This window comes from Nothobranchius furzeri, chromosome 4 (genome assembly GCF_043380555.1).
Source record: "Nothobranchius furzeri strain GRZ-AD chromosome 4, NfurGRZ-RIMD1, whole genome shotgun sequence".
Lineage (NCBI taxonomy): Eukaryota > Metazoa > Chordata > Actinopteri > Cyprinodontiformes > Nothobranchiidae > Nothobranchius > Nothobranchius furzeri.
In genome coordinates, this window is record NC_091744.1 from 59,650,419 (window position 1) to 59,670,609 (window position 20,191).

At 41.7% G+C, this 20,191-nt stretch overlaps 2 protein-coding genes across 3 annotated transcripts; one reads left to right on the forward strand and one right to left on the reverse strand.

Annotated features, from left to right (window-relative positions):
• Positions 1 to 2: 2 nt before the first annotated feature.
• On the forward strand, positions 3 to 9,733 carry tnnt2d (troponin T2d, cardiac). The gene is made up of 11 exons (XM_015964039.3): positions 3 to 518; positions 624 to 634; positions 1,761 to 1,782; positions 1,870 to 1,927; positions 2,020 to 2,136; positions 2,208 to 2,285; positions 2,361 to 2,471; positions 4,117 to 4,229; positions 4,321 to 4,411; positions 4,566 to 4,603; positions 9,477 to 9,733. The coding sequence occupies exons 1-11, from the start codon at positions 454 to 456 to the stop codon at positions 9,520 to 9,522; spliced, it is 750 nt and encodes a 249-aa protein (XP_015819525.3). The 5' UTR covers positions 3 to 453; the 3' UTR covers positions 9,523 to 9,733.
• On the reverse strand, positions 9,380 to 19,804 carry dnm1l (dynamin 1-like). 2 transcript variants are annotated; one of them, XM_015964037.3, is made up of 19 exons: positions 19,585 to 19,804; positions 18,250 to 18,394; positions 17,886 to 17,921; positions 17,306 to 17,352; positions 16,043 to 16,114; positions 15,874 to 15,960; positions 15,501 to 15,663; positions 15,305 to 15,425; positions 15,103 to 15,234; positions 14,821 to 15,027; positions 14,627 to 14,747; positions 14,398 to 14,553; positions 13,977 to 14,066; positions 13,799 to 13,891; positions 13,634 to 13,687; positions 12,958 to 13,128; positions 11,502 to 11,611; positions 11,243 to 11,402; positions 9,380 to 10,476 (listed from the first exon to the last, which is right to left on the reverse strand). In XM_015964037.3, the coding sequence occupies exons 1-19, from the start codon at positions 19,684 to 19,686 to the stop codon at positions 10,420 to 10,422; spliced, it is 2,124 nt and encodes a 707-aa protein (XP_015819523.1). In that variant the 5' UTR covers positions 19,687 to 19,804; the 3' UTR covers positions 9,380 to 10,419. The 2 variants fall into 2 exon arrangements, with proteins under 2 accessions (XP_015819523.1, XP_015819524.1); XM_015964038.3 differs by lacking the exon at positions 17,886 to 17,921 and having other exon boundaries at positions 19,585 to 19,803.
• Positions 19,805 to 20,191: the final 387 nt, after the last annotated feature.

The following is a 20,191-nucleotide window of genomic DNA, read 5'->3' on the forward strand; positions in this document are numbered from 1 at the left end:
AACTGCTATTTCGTATAAAAATAATCCTGTTTTTGGTATTTTGATCAAGTTTTCTGAAGGTAAATCTCGGTCTGACAGTGTTCTGCTCTTTGCTTCTCAGAGTTTCAACTTCTTTTGTTTATTTCTTTTTAAATAAGGTAGAAAAATCCCCATAAAACACTAAATAAATGTGAATTCATAGGAGAAATGAGCTAACTGCGGTGCTTTAAAAGCTGTGGGTTCACATTTTTACATCACTGGAAAATGAACATTTACTTCTCTTTTGTTGCATCTCGATGAGCTCCTTGAACGCGTCCCAGAGACACGATCACGTCTCACCATGCTCTTGAGCAGCTGGGTCCGGTCCAGCTCGGACCCTTGTTTTATTCTGTGTGGACTGGTGCCATCTCTGCTGTGCTGGTTTAATGATCAGAAACATTTCTGAGTGTAAATATAGTCTGATGATGGGGATCCATGTTTACAGAGCTCACCCTGAGCAATATGTCGGACACAGAAGAAGTACCGGAGGAGGAAGTTCTGTAAGTTATCAGTTTGGCTTAGTTAAAAGGTTGTTTTCTGATTAATTTGTGGAAATCTAATTGTGCATTTCTTTGTCATTTATTTGTGCTCATGTCCATTTGAAGAGAGGGAGAAGGTAAGAAAACTATAAATATTCTTTTAACATAAACTTGCCAGCTGATGCAGACCCTCCACCAGCCCGTTTTGAACTGAGATCTTTTCAATTCAAGTTTATTTATGAAGCGCCAAATCACAACAAGTCATCGCAAGGCACTTCACAAAGTAAACGTTCCAATACTTGTGTTGGGACGTGATGGAGTTATAGTTTCTTTGGTCAAATCTTAATATTAACATTGTATGAATCTTGTGTGATCTGTTGTCTGAGAAGCTGTAGCCCAGGATCTGGTAAAACGACAGAGTTGTTGCTGATGTGCAGCCAGTAGTTCACTCTAAATCTGTAAAGTGGCTCTTGGGGTATTTTGACAGACCAGCCGGCTAAAACATTTAGCATTTCAGCTGAAGGCAACAACTGCCTGATCATGACGGACTGCTCCAGTGCCAACAATCACTCTCCATCCAGCAGCCACCATCAACTGTTCTAGCAGTCTTCAGGAAAGATGTCTTTGCTTTACAGATATTTGGTTTTAAAATATGATCTTCTTTGCCTACCATGAGTACGTTGTTGCTCAAATTTAGAGCAGTCATTGGGTGAGAGGCCGGGGTTAGTCTGGATAGGTCTCCAGCCCATCACAGAGTCTTGTAATGTGATGGAACCATCTACAGTATCGGCCTGAACATGCATGTTGTTGCATTACCAGAGAATGCATGTGGAGAACCTACAAACCCCATGCAGAAAGGCCACAGAAGGGTTTTGAACCAGCGACCTTTATGCTGCAACCAGCTGCTCCACATGCAGCCTTGAACGGTTTTCTGCTACGGCTAAATACCTGCATGCAAAGGCAGGTCTTTAACACCCGCAGGGATCATTTCAGAGTCTGTAGAAGATCTGAATGTTCTGGAACACTTTAGTGTAACCATAGACACCTTTACTGCTGCTTTAGGTCTGTGGTCAGGCACACGAACAGAAGTACACAATCAAGCTGTCACAATAGGGTTTTAGTTTCCATCTAGCACAGAACAGCTGGGTTATTGTAACGATCTAAAAGTTTCCAGGTGTATGTACAGGTATTGTTCCTGTCAACTCATCAGATGTTTGATAGGATGAAGGAATAAAAATGTTTTTTTTTCCCTCCCGTCTCCAGATGAATCCAAGCCCAAACCCAAGTAAGTGTTCAGCTCCTCCTCATACGTGGTTAGTTCACCGCTCACGAAAAGGACCTAACTAAATCACACGTGATCATCACTCTGCAGGTTCATGGCAAATATTTCAGCCCCAAAGATGCCTGAAGGAGAAAAGGTGGACTTTGATGTGAGTTAAGTCTCCTTGTATCTCAATCAGCTTGAGACCTTTAATCCAAACTGTCAACACCAGGTGACTCTGACCCACTTCTCTGCTGTCAGGACATCTACAGGAAGCGTCAGGAGAAGGATCTGGCTGAGCTGCAATCTCTGATTGAAGCTCACTTTGTCCAGAGGAAGAAAGACGAGGAGGAGCTCATCTCCCTTGTGAACAGGATTGTGAGTGTTTCGTTCTCTGAAGTGTCCCGTGGCTGTGTGTGAAAACGCACGCTGAACGAGTCTGTTTTTAGGACAAGCGTCGTGCTGAGAGAGCCGAGCAGCAGAGGGTCAGAGCTGAGAGAGAGAAGGAGAGGCAGACCAGGCTGCTGGTGGGATTTCTTCATGTTAACATTTGACTTGGCTAATATTCAACTCTGTTATTAATCCACCTGTGCTGCACGCAGGAGGAGAAGGAGCGGAAGGAGCAGGAGGAGCAGCGCAAGAAGCAGGATGAGGACGCAAAGAAGAAGAAGGTCCTGACAAACATGACTCAGCAGTACGGCACCGGACAGAAGGTCTCCACACTTTTCTTATTTCAGCTGTTAACGTAGTGTTTTCTCTGAGTGCTTTTCTCTCCAGAGCCGCTGCACCAGGTCTGGTGTTCTGCTGAGCCGTGATTATATCCTAGAGAGGGTCATAAGCTGACACACTGCTGCCAACCACTGAACATTCTCCCTCTCCAGATGTTAGCTTTCTTTAACATATAATGTGCTGCTACTCGTTCAGTTGTTTACACCAGCCCGGTGGCCTAGTGTTCACCCCGGAACTGGAATATCGAGGTTCAAATCCCGGTCGGGTCATACCAAAGACTTTAGAAACGGGACCCAATGCCTCCCTGCTTGTCACTCAGCTTTAAGGGGTTGGATTGGGGGGGGGGGGGGGGGGGGTAAACCACCAAATAGTTCCCGAACACAGCCACAGCTGCAGCTCACCGCTCCCTAAACGCAGAGATGAATTTCACCAGTGAGTGATGACTATTGGGACTTAAAGAAAAACTGGCTTCTTAACCCCCCCAGTCGATCATGACTGATGGCTGTTCATACTGAGCCAGGCTCTGTTGGAGGTTTCTTTCTGTTGAAGAGGAGTTCTCCTCTCCGCTGTCGCTACATGCTTGTTCAGCACGAGGACTGCTGTAAAGACTTGACGCAATCTGCTGGGTTTCCTCAGATCTGAATCAGATTTATTGGCCTCTTGCCTTTACAAGAAACGTGGCTTCAGTAGATGTTAGCTTTCTAAAACATACAACAAATAAATGAGAACTCATTCCATTATACGTGAAGACGCACAGACCTGTGGATCAAACACTGGAGGATGTTTTTATCTGATCCGTTTTTCTTTGATGTAAAACTAACCACGAGTCTGTTGCTGCTGCATCTTGGCCAGATCGTTGTTGTAAATGAAAAAGAGTTCTCAATCAACTCATCTGGTTAAATAAAAGTTAAATGTTTTCCATCTTTATATATTTAAGTCACTGGCATAACGAACTGAACTCAGTGCACTGATAAGTAGGCTCAACTGGAATGTTTACTTTGTGAATTGCCTCGAGACGACTCGTGTTGTTGTATAGTAAACTGAACAGAATTATTCTTAAACCGTTTGAGCTAACAGCGCTCAAAACTCTCACCAGTAAATGCATATGTCATTGGAAGTACAACTCTAAAGAGCAGTTTGACCCACGTTCTTATTTATTTGACTCAGTTCAGTTGAGTGTGCACACTCCCAAAATCCAATTCATCCACAAAATTGATGGAAAACTCAATTTGTTATTTGGTTTAAAGAAAATTCTAAAGGAAAAAATCATTTTTTTCCAGAAGGTTTAAATTAGGAATAAAAATACAAAAATACACTAATTAGATTTGAAGAAGCGGTGTTACTCTCGAGTACATTTGGAAAAGGATTTTAATTCTTAAGTCGCTGATTGGTTATTGATTAGAGATGCACCAATCCTGGTTTTTAGCTGATATGACTCAAACCTGCAGATTTATCTCAAAGAACTAAAGTCAAGAGAATAAAAATACTTTAGATTTTTGGTTGAATTTAGATATTTCAAGCTTTCACATTGAAAACCTGGACTTGCTGTAGCTTGTAGTTCAATAAGTGTATTTATTTTATTTAAAGAAAAGCTCGTTTCTAGGACTGATGGTTATTTGATGAATGCAGACTGACAATAGGAGAGGAGGCAAGAAGCAAACGGAGAGAGAGAAGAAGAAGAAGGTCCTGGCAGACCGCAGGAAGCCTCTCAGCATTGATCACCTTAGTGAGGATAAACTCAAGTACGACTCAGCTGTCCTTTTGGTTTATTGTGAGCCTCTGGTTTGTTTAATGGTACAGAACTGAATTCATTAATGTCATGTTTGTATTTAGGGACAAGGCCAAGGAGCTGTGGGATTGGCTGAAGGGGCTGGAGGCTGAGAAGTATGACCTCGGAGAGAAACTCAAGAGACAGAAATATGATGTGAGTCAGCCAGTCAACGTGGTAAAGAGACTCATCTTCTGTCTCAACTCACACATGAAAGGGTTTATTAGAGGTCAAAAGTAAATATGATGGGTCTACCTCTCAGATGTATGACTAAAACTTCCTGTTCTGTCATAAACATACATTCCTGCAGATTAACCAGTTGGTCAATCGAGTTCAGGACCACCAGAGGTAAGAACAACGCTTTATTAATACGTAAAGACTGTTTTGGACTGCTTTCTAATGTGTGTTGTCCAACTTCCTGCTTCATGCCATATTTTCCCAGCAAACCCATAGGGCACTCAGGACTATAGACGAGTTCACCATCTTCACCTAAACCTCCCCCGTGTGTTAACCTCATTTAGAAAGCTTCGTGATCCGTTATGGTTAGAAAATCACTCAAAAATGTGCCTGAGTAGGGCTATTTTCACTTGTGGCATCATTAGGGAAACAAACTGCAAGTGACTCAAATTAGAAAATGGTGCAAAACTACATTAATATCAGTAATTCAACCTAAAAGGTGAAACTAAGATAGAAGATACAGGTGCTGGCCAGTAAATTAGAATATCATCAAAAGGTTGAAAATATTTCAGTAATTCCATTCAAAACGTGAAACTTGTACATTATATTCATGCAATGCACACAGACCAATGTATTTCCAATGTTCATTACATTTAAATTTGATATTCATAAGTGACAACTAATGAAAACTCCAAATTTGGTATCTCAAAAAATTAGAATATTCTTAAAAGGCTGAATATAGAAGACACCTGCTGCCACTCTAATCAGCTGATTTACTCAAAACACCTGCAAAGGCCTTTAAAAGGTCCCTCAGTCTTGTTTTGAAGGCACCACAATCATGGGGAAGACTTCTGACTTAACAGCTGTCCAAAAGACAATCATTGACACCTTGCACAAGGAGGGCAAGACACAAAAGGTGATTGCTAAAGAAGCTGGCTGTTCGCAGAGCTCTGTGTCCAAGCACATTAACAGACAGGCGAAGGGACGGAAAAAATGTGGTAGAAAAAAGTGTACAAGCTCTAGGGATAACCGCACCCTGCAGAGAATTGTGACGACAAACCCATTCAAAAATGTGGGGGAGATCCACAAAGAGTGGACTGCAGCTGGAGTCAGCGCTTCAAGAACCACCACGAGGAGACTCATGAAAGACATGGGATTCAGGTGTCGCATTCCGTGTGTCAAGCCACTCTTGAACATGAAACAGCGCAAGAAGCGTCTCGCCTGGGCCAAGGACAAAAAGGACTGGACTGATGCTGAGTGGTCCAAAGTTATGTTTTCTGATGAAAGCAAGTTCTGCATTTCCTTTGGAAATCAAGGACCCAGAGTCTGGAGGAAGAGCGGAGAAGCACAGAATCCACGTTGCATGAGGTCCAGTGTAAAGTTTCCACCGTCAGTGATGGCGTGGGGTGCCATGTCATCTGCCGGTGTTGGCCCACTCTGTTTCCTGAGGTCCAGGGTCAATGCAGCCGTCTACCAGGAAGTTTTAGAGCACTTCATTATTCCTGCTGCTGACCAACTTTATGGGGATGCAGACTTCACCTTTCAACAGGACTTGGCACCTGCACACAGTGCCAAAACCACCAGCACCTGGTTCAAGGACCATGGTATCCCTGTCCTTGATTGGCCAGCAAACTCGCCTGACCTTAACCCCATAGAAAATCTATGGGGTATTGTGAAGCGGAGGATGCAATACGCTAGACCCAACAATGCAGAGGAGCTGAAGACGACTATCAGAGCAACCTGGGCTCTCATAACACCTGAGCAGTGCCACAGACTGATCGAGTCCATGCCACGCCGCATTACTGCAGTTATTGAGGCAAAAGGAGCCCCGACTAAGTATTGAGTGCTATACATGCACATTCTTTTCATGTTCATTCTTTTCAGTTGGCCAACATTAGAGAAACAAACATTTTTTCATTGGCCTTTAGAATATTCTAATTTTCTGAGATACCAGATTTGATGTTTTCATTGGTTGTCACCTATAAATATCAAAATTAAACGTAATAAACATCGGAAATACATTGGTCTGTGTGCATTGCATGAATATAATGTACAAGTTTCACGTTTTGAATGGAATTACTGAAATATTTTCAACCTTTTGATGATATTCTAATTTACTGGCCAGCACCTGTAGACTCGTGACCAGTGTTGCAAACTGTTTTTGACTGAAAGTAGCTGAAGATCCCCCCCAAAAGTCGCTAGATGTCGCCAGATGACGTCAAATGCTAATTTACATATTGATGATGTCATCACGCCACATTGGCGTTCATTTTCCCCATTGCATCTAAAAGATATATATACATGTATATATACATGTATATACATATATATATATATACACATATATATGTATATATACATGTATATACATATATATATATATATATATACATACATATATATATATATATATATATATACATATATATATATATATATATATATACATATATATATACACATATATATACATATATATATATACACATATATACATATATATATATATATATATATATTTTGTGGATATATATACACACATATATACATATATATATATATATACACATACATATATATACACACATATATATATATATATATATATATATATATACACACATATATATATATATATATATATATATATATATATATATATATATATATATATATATATATATACACATATATATGTATATATATACATATATATATATACACACATATACACATATATATGTGTATATATACATATATATATATATACACATATACATATATGTATATGTGTGTATATATATACATATATATACACATATACACATATGTATATGTGTATGTATATATATATATATACATACCGGTATATGTGTATATATATACATATACATATATATATATATATATATATATATATATATATATATATACACATATATATATATACACATATACATATATGTATGTGTGTATATATGTATATATATATATGTGTGTGTGTGTATATATATATATATATATATATATATGTATATATATATATATATATATATATATACATATATGTATAAGTATATATATATATATGTATTTATATATATACACACATATATTCATTCATTTATTCATTCATTCAAACTTTATTTCAGACAAGGGATATGTCCATAACAGGAATAAAAAAAAGAAGTTAAAAAAACATTCCAATTAAAAACCATATAGGCAGTTGTTCCAATGTTTAAAAAGGACTGAGGAGTACCTCGTGTCACTGTAAGTTAAAGAAGACAGTGCTCTAACAACAGCGTTAGCTGACAAACTCAGTCGGCAGATGAATTTATACATGAAGAGCCTCAGAAGCGCATGAAAAGTAGGGATGTTACTCACAACAAACATGTGACTTGCCGAAGTCCATCTAGGGAGCTTCATGAGGATTCTAAAAGCATCCTGATAAGCCACTTGAAGCTTTTTCATTACTACCTTACTATAGTTGCACCACAAGTGGGATGCATAGAGAGGAGTACAAAAGGAACGAAAGAGGGACACTTTTACAGGATCTGAGCACATGCCAAAGTTACGTGCCAGAGTGTTAGCCTGCATGTACAACTTACCGCATTGCCTCTTAATGTCCTCGTCATCACAGAGGTCACTTCTTAAAATGTGCCCCAAATATTTTACTTTGCTTACCACTTCGAGGACCTGATTTGTTAAGTTAAAAGATGGAAAATTAAGCTTCATGTCCCCTTTAGTAGCAGCAATCATAACCACACTCTTTTTATATATTATATATATGACTATAAGGGAGGAAAATAAAAACTGTTATGTGTTAATGTTATTAATTAGTATGAATAAAATGGCCCAAATTGCTTTGATATTTAAAATAAATTCCAAAAGTATCAATTAAGTGACATTAAGACAGATATGGTGTGGTGATCCAAACTGTTCTGTTGTAGGATATAACTCAGACCTCCTGCTCTCCTCATTCTCACATTTTCCTAAAAAGCAGTTTTTTTACACCTCGTATTTTCTCAACTTCTCTGTTGTGTATTCTCTCCATCATGATAATAATGGCGCACCGAGCAAAAGGGAGCGGGTGTCTCTTGGTATAACCATCCCTGTGTCACTGAAGGAAATTCAGATGAGCCACAGAGCTGTGTGTGTAAACGGGACGGTAGTTGAAACTCCCGTTGACTGTATTAGCCAAATGCAGGAAAAGCCAGTATCTGACGGCTGCAGAACCAGAGATGACGCCCGCGCTGTCTCTAGTAGAAGCGTGAGTCTGCAGCAGCAGCAGACGTAAATCGGTGCTCTCCAGCTCTGCAGCTGTACCTTTGTCTTCGGCGAATCAGCCCGGCCGAAAACGGTTTATGATTGGTCAGTCCTCGTGCACATGTGCAGATTATCATTCTCTTTCCTTACTCCCGGAAGAACAGTTTCAGAGTGCAAATGGTTTTTGTTGCTAATCTGTGGGGAATATCTACAAGAAAGTTCTACAGAAAGTAGCAACGGGTCCTGAGAAATGTTGCTAGGTTTGTCGCTAGGTGCTTTTTGGAAAAAAAAAGTCGTTGAGGGGGGTCAAAAAATCATTAGGAACAGCAACAAAGTCACTGAGTTGGCAACACTGCTCGTGACACTCAAAGCCAGATGTTTCAAGCCTGTATTTGTTATAACTATGAAAACCTCACATTCAATTAGAATATTGTTAAAAGGTTCATTATTCTCGACCAAAGTGCCACACTCTAATCAGCAACTGAAACACCTGCAAAGGGTTCCAGAGCCTTTAGATGGTCTCTCAGTCCAAGTTAGATGACTGACATAACTGCACTTTTGCACCAGATTCTCATTTTCCCAGTTTCATCTGTAGATTCTGTTCGTCTCATTTGAGAAAAACCGAACGGAAGTGGTAAGTTTAAAAAAACAGTAAAGACGTACAAATACAAACTCAGAACCTTTGTCTTTAATAACGAGTTTATTTCCACATGATCATGTTCTAAACCCTCAACTGTACCGTCTGATTATATAAGCAGTGTTTACGGTCTTGTTTCAGTGCCAAAGGTCGTGGCAAGGGCAAGATGGGCGGCCGGCTGAGGTAAAGCTAAACCTGACGGAGTGGACGCAGACCGTCATATCCGTTCATGTGTTCATCATCATCCTAATAGGATTAAACGACCATGTCCAGGAGGATGGAGAGCCTTCACCAGCACATGCTCTTTATCATGTTGTACATGTCAACTACAAAGAGATTAAAACAATAAATAAGTCACTTCACTCACTCTGATCCCTTCGTGAAGACCATAAACAGCCCATACCTGCGTCTCTTTGTCCAACAAAGCATCAGAAAATAACACTTTGGATATAAAAATCCACCTGAACACTGGTTTAGCTCTGCGTCTGTACAAAAATAACACTATCAATGAAGGGGAGGGCCAATGGGTAAAACAGTTGTTTGTGTAAGAAAAAGGTCTAAAATAAACATATTTAAGCTAATTAGACGTGTGTTTCTGTACAAGTGGTGATGCTGATGCTTGTAAATAACTCATGTGATTGTGATGCTATAAAAAAGCCATCCAGGACAGAATACAGGAGGGTAGTACTTTAGGACTTTTCTACAGAGACTTCAAAATATCCCTTTGAAAACAATTCTGAGCAGTTCCTGATATTTATTAAGGCTGAGCTCCATTTTTCTTTGCTTTTATCATTTCTAGCTTCAATTATAATCTATAAAGAAAACAGACATCTCTAAGCAAGGCTCCACACGGTGATGCATTCTGATGTCTAGGAAAAAAGAACCATCTGGGACCGGAGCTTGTGTGATGCTGGTGAGGAAGGACTGAAATACACTGACTAGTGATGCAGCTGCTCCTGTTCTGTACAACTAGGTTCTGGTATTCACATATCAACAGCAGCGCATGTTTAAATTAAGCCTGAGGTGGTGTGTGTGTGTGTGTGTGTAGGATGTATGAAACGTCCTTGCTGAAGACCGGTCCTCCTCACCACAGGTGGGTGTCTCTGATCTCTGCTATCACCTGACTGGCTTTCTGCAGCGCCTGGAAACAGAGAGGAAAGATCATTCAGCACACACCAAAGACACTTCCTGTGTGTGTGTCTGTGTGTGTGTGTGTGTGTGTGGGGGGGGGGGGCACCATTTTGTTTCTGAATTAAGAAGAAAAAAATTGCAAAAGGTGCATGGATATTATTTTCAATGAAAAGTTAATTAAAAACAAACTTAAACAGATCTAAAATGTTACTGGTACGTTTACCGAAGGTCCAAGAGCCTGAATTAAGCCGTGGTAAACGGAGAGGGTCTGTGAAGTAGTCTGAAAGCTTTTGCTGTTTGTTCAATTCATAATAGAATATACAGTCCATGAAATATACAATGATAATTATTATTTTATGCATATTTAACAGTGATGTTAGAGCTAAAAGGCAGAAGAGAAGTTATTTTTTAACTTTATCTCATTGCATTAGGATTTGAAGTTGTCCCACATTTGGCGACTTGGGGCCTGATCACCCTGTTTTCTACCACATTCTACAAATCATGAGTGTATGTTCTTCTGACCATTTATGAGGAGGAAGTTTCCATGAACCAAAAGGAGAAACGTTGTCATGGAAACATTTTTACTTAAACAGCCCTTCCACTGCACAAGTCCAGTCATATCAAGAAGAGCTTTAACGTTTAACACGGCCACTCAGAACCAACCCTACTAACATGCTGACATTTAACCCAGCAGGTATCTCACAAACAAACATCGGGTATGACCGACACTGGCTCGTGTTTTTGTGGTCGGCTGTGACACATGAAACGCCCGTCACCTTCAGCATGTCGGCAGCCTCGTTGCGTCTCTGAGCCATGTCCTCAGACTCTGTCAGCAGGTCGTTCAGCAGCGACGTCTTGTATAACTGTCCCACCAGCTCGCTCTGCAGGCTGTCCTTCACGTGGTTCACCAGGAAGTGCATGACTGCCTTCGGCACGCTGGGAAAACAGTGAAAGAGGCTCACGTCATCTAAATGTGTATCATATTTCCTCGGTGTGGAAATGCTAAATGATAATAAATCAGCTGGTGAATTGTACCTGTCTTGGATATTTTTTCGAACAATGAGAAAATATGATTTGATGAGACGCTCAATGACCTCGCAGTCTCTCTGCTCCCGAGCTGATAACTTCCTGGAGACGGGAACAGGCTGAAAATATAACAAACAAACAATACATCTGTTTACGTTGCGGGATGTGAGGGCATGACGCTGGAGAAAAACCCCAGAAATGTTCATAAAACTCATAACAAACACATTTTTGCCTTTTCCACAAACAAAAGAAGCCCACACCAGATCATTCCAACTTTCCGTGATGCTGCCTCCCTGTGGCAGCATCACGGAATAACAGAAAACTTTTCAAAGCAGATCAGGTGAGTGGTCTTTATTGGGCCATTCCCATCTGTACTGGGTCGGTCCGGGCCGGGTAGCCCCAGTCGGCCCCAGCCTGGCCCAGTGATTCCACACATCCTTGTCTTAAGCCCATGTGGGCTGATTCTACCCACCAATCAGAGGCTTGCTCTAATGGAAGGTGTGAATTTGCTGTCAGCAGTGGGTGTGTTGGCCCTGGTCGGCCTGAAGCAGACCCCCTCGAGAAGAGGGCTGAGAATGAGCCTTGGTTGGGCCGGAAAAACACCAGGCCACCCAGATATGTAAACAACCTATGCTACCCGGCCCGGGCCGACCCGGTACAGATGGGAATGGCCCATTAGTAGCCTGGCCTGCCAGACTCCTCCTCTGTTTAATTCTGCACAGAGAAAGAGTCTGGTAACTCACAGGCAGAGAGGCACATGAGGGGCGGGACTAGACAGCTAAAAGTATAACCAATCAGAAAAAAGACGGAAATGCCGACTGTCCCGCGCAATGTTGTTGATTTTTAGTTGATAAAAAATGACGTCTGGCAACGGCGCAAACCTCTTTTTTTTTTAGAAGAAATGCTTTTAGCGCTTCTGCTTGTTGTGGTTTTAAAGATGTTCAAGTCATTTAGAACAGAGGAAAGAGCCGCAGCGAACTCCGTCTCCGTTGTTTATGAGAAACTGAGCGTCGCTGTGTGCCGTCCGCGACGCTGTAGTTTTTTGGCTGTAGTCAAAAATGGCGTCTGGCGACAGCGCAAACATTTTTCTTTAGAAGAAAGGCTTTTAGCGCTTCTATTTGTCGTTGTTTTAAAGACGCGTTCAAGTCATTCAGCACAGAGGAAAGAGGGTTAGAATTCTCAGGGGGCGGGGTTATTTGAATAGGAGAGTTCCCACGGCCTTTCTCTGTGCAGAACTAAACAGGCCGGGCTAGTCTTTATGTAGGCCAAGCCCAGATAAATCCCGTGTTTTCTTATTTTACTACCATGCTAACAGATCTGCAGTTATGATCAATTTAATATCAGACAACTATTAGATCCTATGAATCGTTTTATCATTCAGTTTTTTTTCTGAATTTTTATTAAAATAACACTCCGGTATCAGTTGTACACATCAGAGGTATAAAAAGTGTGACTGTGTCCCCACCACATCCAGCAGGTTGACAGCATGGCCTCGTTGGGGGCTTGCCGGGGGCAGGTGCTGGGGCACCACCCTGTCGCCTGATGAACCATCCTCCCCTTTCTTCAACATGCCCCTCCAGTTACCGGTGCCTCCATCCACCTGATCACTGATGCTCTGAGAGCTGCCGGAAGCTGCCTGCAGACCATCAGGCAGGAAAATAGTGAGAAGGCTAAACTTATATAAGCGATCATCAACAAATATCACCAGAGAGCCGCATGCCGACAGCCTTCTTTGACTTCAATGCAAAGAAGTTTCATCCTGATTTATTTTGTTAGAGGTGAACTAGCAAAACTACCAGCGAGAGAGAGAAAAAAAACTTGTGAAGAGTTCAAAGGTCAGAGACAGACAAGACAGGCAGAGAGAGAGAGAGAGAGAGAGAGAGAGAAAGAGAAAGAGAAAGAGAGAGAGAGAGAGAGAGAGAGAGAGAGAGAGGAGAGAGAGAGAGAGAGAGAGAGAGAGAGAGAGAGACACCTTAGTGGTCTCACCCTCCTGGCCAGGAGGCTCAGTGGGAGAGACAGACCACCCACTGGGGCTTTTAAGGGACTAAACACAGAAGAAACAGACAGAGACCGGCTGGAGCTGAGAGGAGGGCAGGAGGTTTAAACCCTGGAGCACACAGACAATCAGTCAGGGACAGTACCTTGTCTCTGGGAACAGAAGGAGGCAAGTCTCTTAGTCTGTTACGTCGCTGCTCCTAGAACAAAATAGGAGAAACGGCCCACGGTCATTTATAATCTTTAGACTACTGCTAAGTACACATGCAGCAGCAGCCTCACTGATCATTGTTGCTAAGCTAATCTCTTACGTCTAGATTGTTGTTCATGAGCCCGATGGCATCAGCAAAGTCTGGGTGTTTGGTGTTGATGTAGGCAAGCTCTATGGCAACCAGGTTATGAACCTGTAAAGAAATAAAGAAGAGGGACCCATCAGGCGGGAACTTTCTTTAAAATGCCCAGAATTTGTTAACAAAGACACTTCCTGACCATATCGTTGGTGACTGGGAGTCTCCTTCTGAGAAGAGAAGTCACCACCTCGACTATAGCATCAAGGAGCTTCGGAAACCTCAGTAACTCCTGAAAAAACACAAATCGCTGATCATCACAGCTGTTAGATGTCGTTATAATGCACTTCTACAGTTTAAAGTCCCATTAGTCCTCATCACACACTGGCGAAGTTCTTCTCTGCACTTGACCCATCCCCGTGGGGAGCAGTAAGCTGCAGCGGTGGCCATGCTCGGGAACTATGGGGTGGTTTAACCCCCAATCCATCCCCTTGAAGCGGAGTGTCAACCAGGAAGGCACTGGGTCCCATTGTGAGTCTTTGGTATGACCTGAACCCCGATCTCCCAGTCCCAGGGCGGATACTAAACACTAGACCGCTGAGGAGGTTAGTTACGATCCTCACCTGTGTGCTGTAGTTGCTGCAGTGCTGAATGATCCTCTGCATTTCCTCGTGAACCAGTTCCACGCAGCGCAGGCTGGGATCCTCCAGGCGCTTGATCTGCCGCTTCACCAGCAGCTCAAAGGAAACCTCCGGCACAAACAAAGCAGGCCTGGGGCCCTGAGGGCGGAGCAGAAACAGTGAGCCATCACCAAACAGGAAAAGTTAAAACACTACTCATCACCAAACTCACGGTGGCATTTCTGATGGCCGTCAGCACATCGATGGTCGTCAGACCGCCCAGAGGATCCACCGACTCTAATGTGCGCCCAAACGTCTCGTGGAATATATAGCAGATCCTTGCTCCGCCGCATCTGAAACAGAAAGGACTTGATGCCAGCAGCACCACCAGGCGTGGTGGTGAAGGTACGAACCGTTGTGACTCACAGTTCAGCCGTCTCTATGTACTTGGCCGTGCCTTCTATGGTGTTGCAATACTCTGCAGCAAACTTGGTGATGAGCTGCAGCAGTGTGGCGCTCTTGTCTTCCACGGGGTCACCATAACTGTTCAGTAAAGACTGGTACTGAGCAGCCAGCACGTTGATCCTGGTTTTCAGCTCAGGCAGACAGTCTCTGATGTGATGCATCAGTAACCTGGGATAGGAAGTCAAAATGATGTTAGCAACACAGGAAATGACTGATTAACAGACAAAGTTATGAAATGAACACCTGTTTAATGTTCTAGCCAGGTACTTGGTTCCATTTCTGCTGGCCAGAGAGGGGTACTTCTTCTGTAGAAACGCATACTCATCACGAATAGAATCAGCCACCACTTTCTTCTGATTAATGTCCAGCTGACTCCTGCACAAAAAGACTTATCAACATGTGATGACATCACTGCTGCTGGTCCAGCGTGCAGGTGTGGTAATACCTGTTGACTACTCCAATAATACCCAGTTTGACAGGAATGACTCTGCCCATCAGCACATCCATGGCATCCGTGCCAGCATCCATCAGGTCCAGTTTGGTCACCACAGCGAGCGTCCTCCTGCCTAAACAGAAAAACGCCAACAGTGAGGCGATGAAGACACAAAAGACACGATTCAAGAGGGATGATATTTACTTACCGTCAGGGTCGACCTCCCGGGCCACTTTCAGAGCCTCTGAGGTCGCCATGTCGGTGTTGGCGGCGGTCACAGCCAGGATGATGGAGTTAGGGTTGGAGATGTATTTTAGAATCAGCTCCCTGATCTGGATCTCTATGTCCTTGGGCTGATCTCCCACTGGTACCTGTTCATAAACACACAACACAGACAGACTCTACAAATACATCTTTACTAATCAAACACTGAACCCTCTCAGCATCATCCACTCACTAATCGGTGCTCAGTGGCTTCAGAGAAATGTATTCTCCTAAACACTCTTGAGACTTTTAGTCTTTAAATGTGGGGATTTTAGATTACTCAACTACAAAAACTATGCAGGAATATTAAAGAGTACCTTTGTGATCCCAGGAAGATCCACTAATGTCAGGTTAACAACATTGGGGGAAAAGATTTTCAGGTGAATGGGCTCATCACTAACACCCTACGAAGAAGAAGAAAAAACACATTTCTACTGGTTTTACTTCTTGTGTGGTTAGTTGTGCGAGTCCATACAAGCAGCAGACCTTGTTGTTACCAGTAATTCTGTCTGTTTCTGCTTCGATCTCCTGTCTGATCTCCTCAAAGCTGGTGTAGATCTGAAAGCAAAGTTTCACTCTAAATGCTACGAATGGTAACAACAGGGAGGGGGGGGTCATCTCTACCTACAGAGGGTTGGGCATCGAGCATTGATTGGAACCGGTTCCAACTGTTCATTTTTCCCGGAATCGCTCAACGTTTTTTATTTCGATTCCTAGTGTGCCGACGGAAGAGGAATCTGCGGCCGGTCTCCGTGAAAAATAAACGTGATCTGCAAATAATGATCAACGCTTTTCAGAGCTGATCACACCAGCTGTCTGTGAGCAGCACGAGTCCCCCCTCCCTCCCCCACCCGGATATAAACAAACGCGTCTGCCGAACTTTTACTCCGTAATGTAAACTTTTAACTCCTGCAGCGTAGAGGAAACGTGTTAAAATACGTCAACACGGTGGATTTAATTAAAGGTTTAAAGAACAAACTCTGGACGGTGTGAGGTGAGTTTGTCTCACTGCAGAAATAAAAACACACAGAGCGTCAGAAGGCTGAACAATAACCTGTAGAATAATCAAAGTCATCATGCTGGAGCAGCTTCTCTGTGGTGGACCACACCAGCTTCTGCCACAATAATAATAATAATAAAAATAATAATAATAATAATAATAATAAATCACACACAAAGCTGTGAACATTTTAATTTCCTTTCTGAACTATTTCTGTTGAGTTTTAACGTTTAAAATCTATTAGATTGTTACCGACAGCAGCTACGTTTACGTTTCACTTTCTGTTCTGACTGAACGCTGCTGCAGCATGGAGGTGTAGTTCTCAGTCATCCTGGACATGATCATCCTGAGAGTTTTAGCTGAAAACAGCTGCACGTTTCTGGATATGTTGGAGACATTTAGCCTCATCCCAGAGGCTTCTTCCAGACTTTGGTTGTGGTCAGAAACAAACACACTGGTTGTGCTGCAAGTCTTTTTCTTTTTTTCTCCAAAACATGTTTTTGTCTAAATGAAGGTGTTGTTGTTCATAGAATTAAAATTCATGTTGAAGTTAAGATTATTTCAACAAGTAGGACCTGTGGTTAGCTGGCTCATTTAAAACATGTCATGTCTTCAAAGAATCGGAATCGGGAATCGATAGGAACCGGAATTGAAATGAGGAATTGGAATCGGAATCGTTCAAAATCAAACGATGCCCAACCCTACTGCCAAAGAGACGATTCTCTTAGGAAACAAAGTGTTAACTCCACCTTATTTTTGGTGTGTAGAAACTTTCCCCATTCCTCTCCATCGATGCCTGTGAAAAAAAAAAAACAACACAACAGATGTGGCCTTGAAAACGGTGTTGCTATGACAACCACCCTCTTGTTATAAATGCCCCGTGGGAGGATTTTCTTTAAATAGCAAAAATGGGATGAAAAAACTACACATGGCAAAGCATTCACAGCTACCGTGTTTACAACAAAAACATCTGATTTTACAACAATCGTGTCTTTCAGCAAAAAAATAAATAAAAGCCATTTGGGAGCTTTAGACTGGGATCGCTAAATCTAACATAACTTTAAAAGGATGGAGTCTGTCAGGAAGCTAATAGCTGAGGGACTACTTTGGCAAAGTAATTAAAATGTAAATCTGGTTATTGTCGCTAACATCAACTGACGGAGACTAGCCTGTGATGAGTAATGAAATCAACGAGCTTTGGGAAGCTGTAGAAACTGAAAACAGGACACAGCAAAAGGGTAAAAAAAAAAGGATGAGGAAGTAAGGTAGAGCGGGTTTGGGGTGTTGCAATAAAAACAAGAGAATGGAGGAAAATCAGAGAAACAGGACCTTTGTAAAAGTGAACAATTTGCTTGGATTCTGAGGCTAAAGAGAGACAGCAGGAGAGAAAAGGGTTAGCCAGGCTGCCTGCAGCTCCTGCATTCATTTATTACTAAAGGCTGTTCTTAGTGGACCAGGAGATATCAGACAATTACAGCTAAAATGTCCATCATCTCTACAAATTAAGACGTGTTGCAGCACTGTTGAATGTAAATCCATGTATGTATTTTGAATAAATGATGCAAATCATCAGATAAGACCATGCATATAATGTTTTCAACATATATGTTAAACACGAACCATAAAATAATGTGAATATTGGACATCTGTCTCTACAGGACAAACAAAGATGAAGCGCTAACAGGGATGTTACCATTCTCTTCATTGGTTTTCCTGCGATCTACCGAGTCGATGTGCACCAGCTGCAGGATGAGGGGCCGGCGCGTCACTACGCCGGTACCCCGTGGGAGGATGTCCCTGCCGACCAGGCTCTCTAAAACAGAACTCTTCCCACTGCTCTGTAGTGGAGAGGAAACGCGTCATGGACAGAATTACCACCTTCTGACCAAAGCACACAATAATCATTGCATAACAAGAAAAACCACTTCCATCAAAATGCAGAGTCCGCTGTGGCATTAGCGTATTATACTGCAGGAGGAAACTTCTCTGTCACAGTGAGGGTTGCGCTCTGGGATGGAGGCATTAATAAAGCAACACTGATCAGGATGCTACCAGAGTCATCCACAGGTAGAGCATCCCCTACAGTACTACTGAGCAAAAAACTCAGACATTTTTTCTTAAATAAACAAATTACTGATTTTTTTCCCAATAAGATCAAAGTTATGATTATTAAAGTCCAATTTCTGTTTGAGGAAAGAAACCAAATATCAACACTTCAAATCTGATTTCAACCTTTACAGAGCAAAGATGAAGAGAAGGACTTTACTTGTCTCACTAAAACCACCTTGGACACCGTCCCAAATGTCTTCTCCTATTATGTGACCAGTGGAGGTAAACCTTTAAGACAGAACCTGTCACTTTAAACCGATTAGGCACTAATGTGTACACTCTGTTTACAAGTTGTGGGTCACAAAACACTGATGTTTTTGTTTTTAAAGAACAGAACACAGAAGTTCAGTGAACCTCAAACTTTTTCAGCTACACGCTCACAGAATAGGAGTGAGACACAGGTACTTCTGCTGGCTAAAGTAAATAAAAAGCACAAGAACATAATAGCAGTTTCAACAATAAATAACTTTTTTTAATCTCTTTGAACAATTGTTGAAAAATATATACAAATGCTGTTGACAATAAAGTATATTTTAACCTGGCATTTCAGGACCCACAGACTGAGTCTTGCCCCCAACTTTGAGGTCCACAGCATGTCCCCTAATCTAATTTGGTAAAGTTAAAGAAGACTGTAGAACTCACTTTGTTAGGAGGCTCTGATACATCACTGTTCTAGGTCTATTAGCCATTTTAGTGCCACGGTAAACTAAAAATAGTTTCAGTAAATTACGTGTCTAAGGGCACGTCGTGCTTGAACACACGGCTTAGTGACAAATTAAATAAGAAATAAACGTTAAAGTCCACCTATAAAGTTATTATTCGGGCACTAAACTGAAAGTAAAACTATAGTAACAGAAACATTCACAACAATAAGTATGCTAACTAACTTCCTAGCATTGAGCAAAGTGGCGTTTCTCACCTGTGTTCCCACAACAGCTATTTGCGGCAGTTGCATTATATCTGCGCCAACCGTGTTAAAAACATCTTGCAGCTTGTTTATGACCGGTATGAGGGCCTCCATTAGCGCGGTTACCGATCCAGACCTGTCCGGTACGCGTACAACTTTCCTCACGAGTACAAAGTCATTGAATGTCCCACAGCTAAAGCTACTTTCCACTCTACGCAATCGTTGGCTCACTGTTGCATCATGGGAGTTGAAGTTCGGAAAGTCCAATCTGACCGGCCAATTGAAATGGGATTTGAATTTGACTGAACTACAATTCCTACAGTTGTTACTTTCCACAGCCGACCAATCAAAAATCACCATAAATGTTAACCCCCAGCAACGGTTACTATGTACCAAAGTACACCAATAAAGCCGTAAACTAGTTTTTTCGTGTGGGGAAAATGCTATAATATTATTAAACCGTTTCAAATATTAAACAAAATTATTCTTAAAAAGTTCCGCATCTGATGTGTTATAAAAAGAGAATAATGCTAAAAGGCTGAAGTTCATTAGAAGATTTTTCCTTTCTATTTGCATACTATGATCATTATTATTATGGTTTGTTCAAAATAAATCCTCT

What these genes read in the sequence shown, in the direction of transcription:
- tnnt2d (XM_015964039.3), top strand. Translation starts at nt 454, where the DNA reads ATGTTTACAGAGCTCACCCTGAGCAATATGTCGGACACAGAAGAAGTA. An exon ending in AGTACGGCACCGGACAGAAG is followed by an intron (nt 2,472 to 4,116) that starts GTCTCCACACTT and finishes TGATGAATGCAG; the next exon opens with ACTGACAATAGGAGAGGAGG. An exon ending in CGAGTTCAGGACCACCAGAG is followed by an intron (nt 4,604 to 9,476) that starts GTAAGAACAACG and finishes GTCTTGTTTCAG; the next exon opens with TGCCAAAGGTCGTGGCAAGG.
- dnm1l (XM_015964037.3), bottom strand. Translation starts at nt 19,686, where the DNA reads ATGGAGGCCCTCATACCGGTCATAAACAAGCTGCAAGATGTTTTTAAC. An exon ending in TAGCTGTTGTGGGAACACAG is followed by an intron (nt 18,395 to 19,584) that starts GTGAGAAACGCC and finishes TCTCCACTACAG; the next exon opens with AGCAGTGGGAAGAGTTCTGT. An exon ending in CTTCTGTTCCCAGAGACAAG is followed by an intron (nt 13,129 to 13,633) that starts GTACTGTCCCTG and finishes GATGGTCTGCAG; the next exon opens with GCAGCTTCCGGCAGCTCTCA.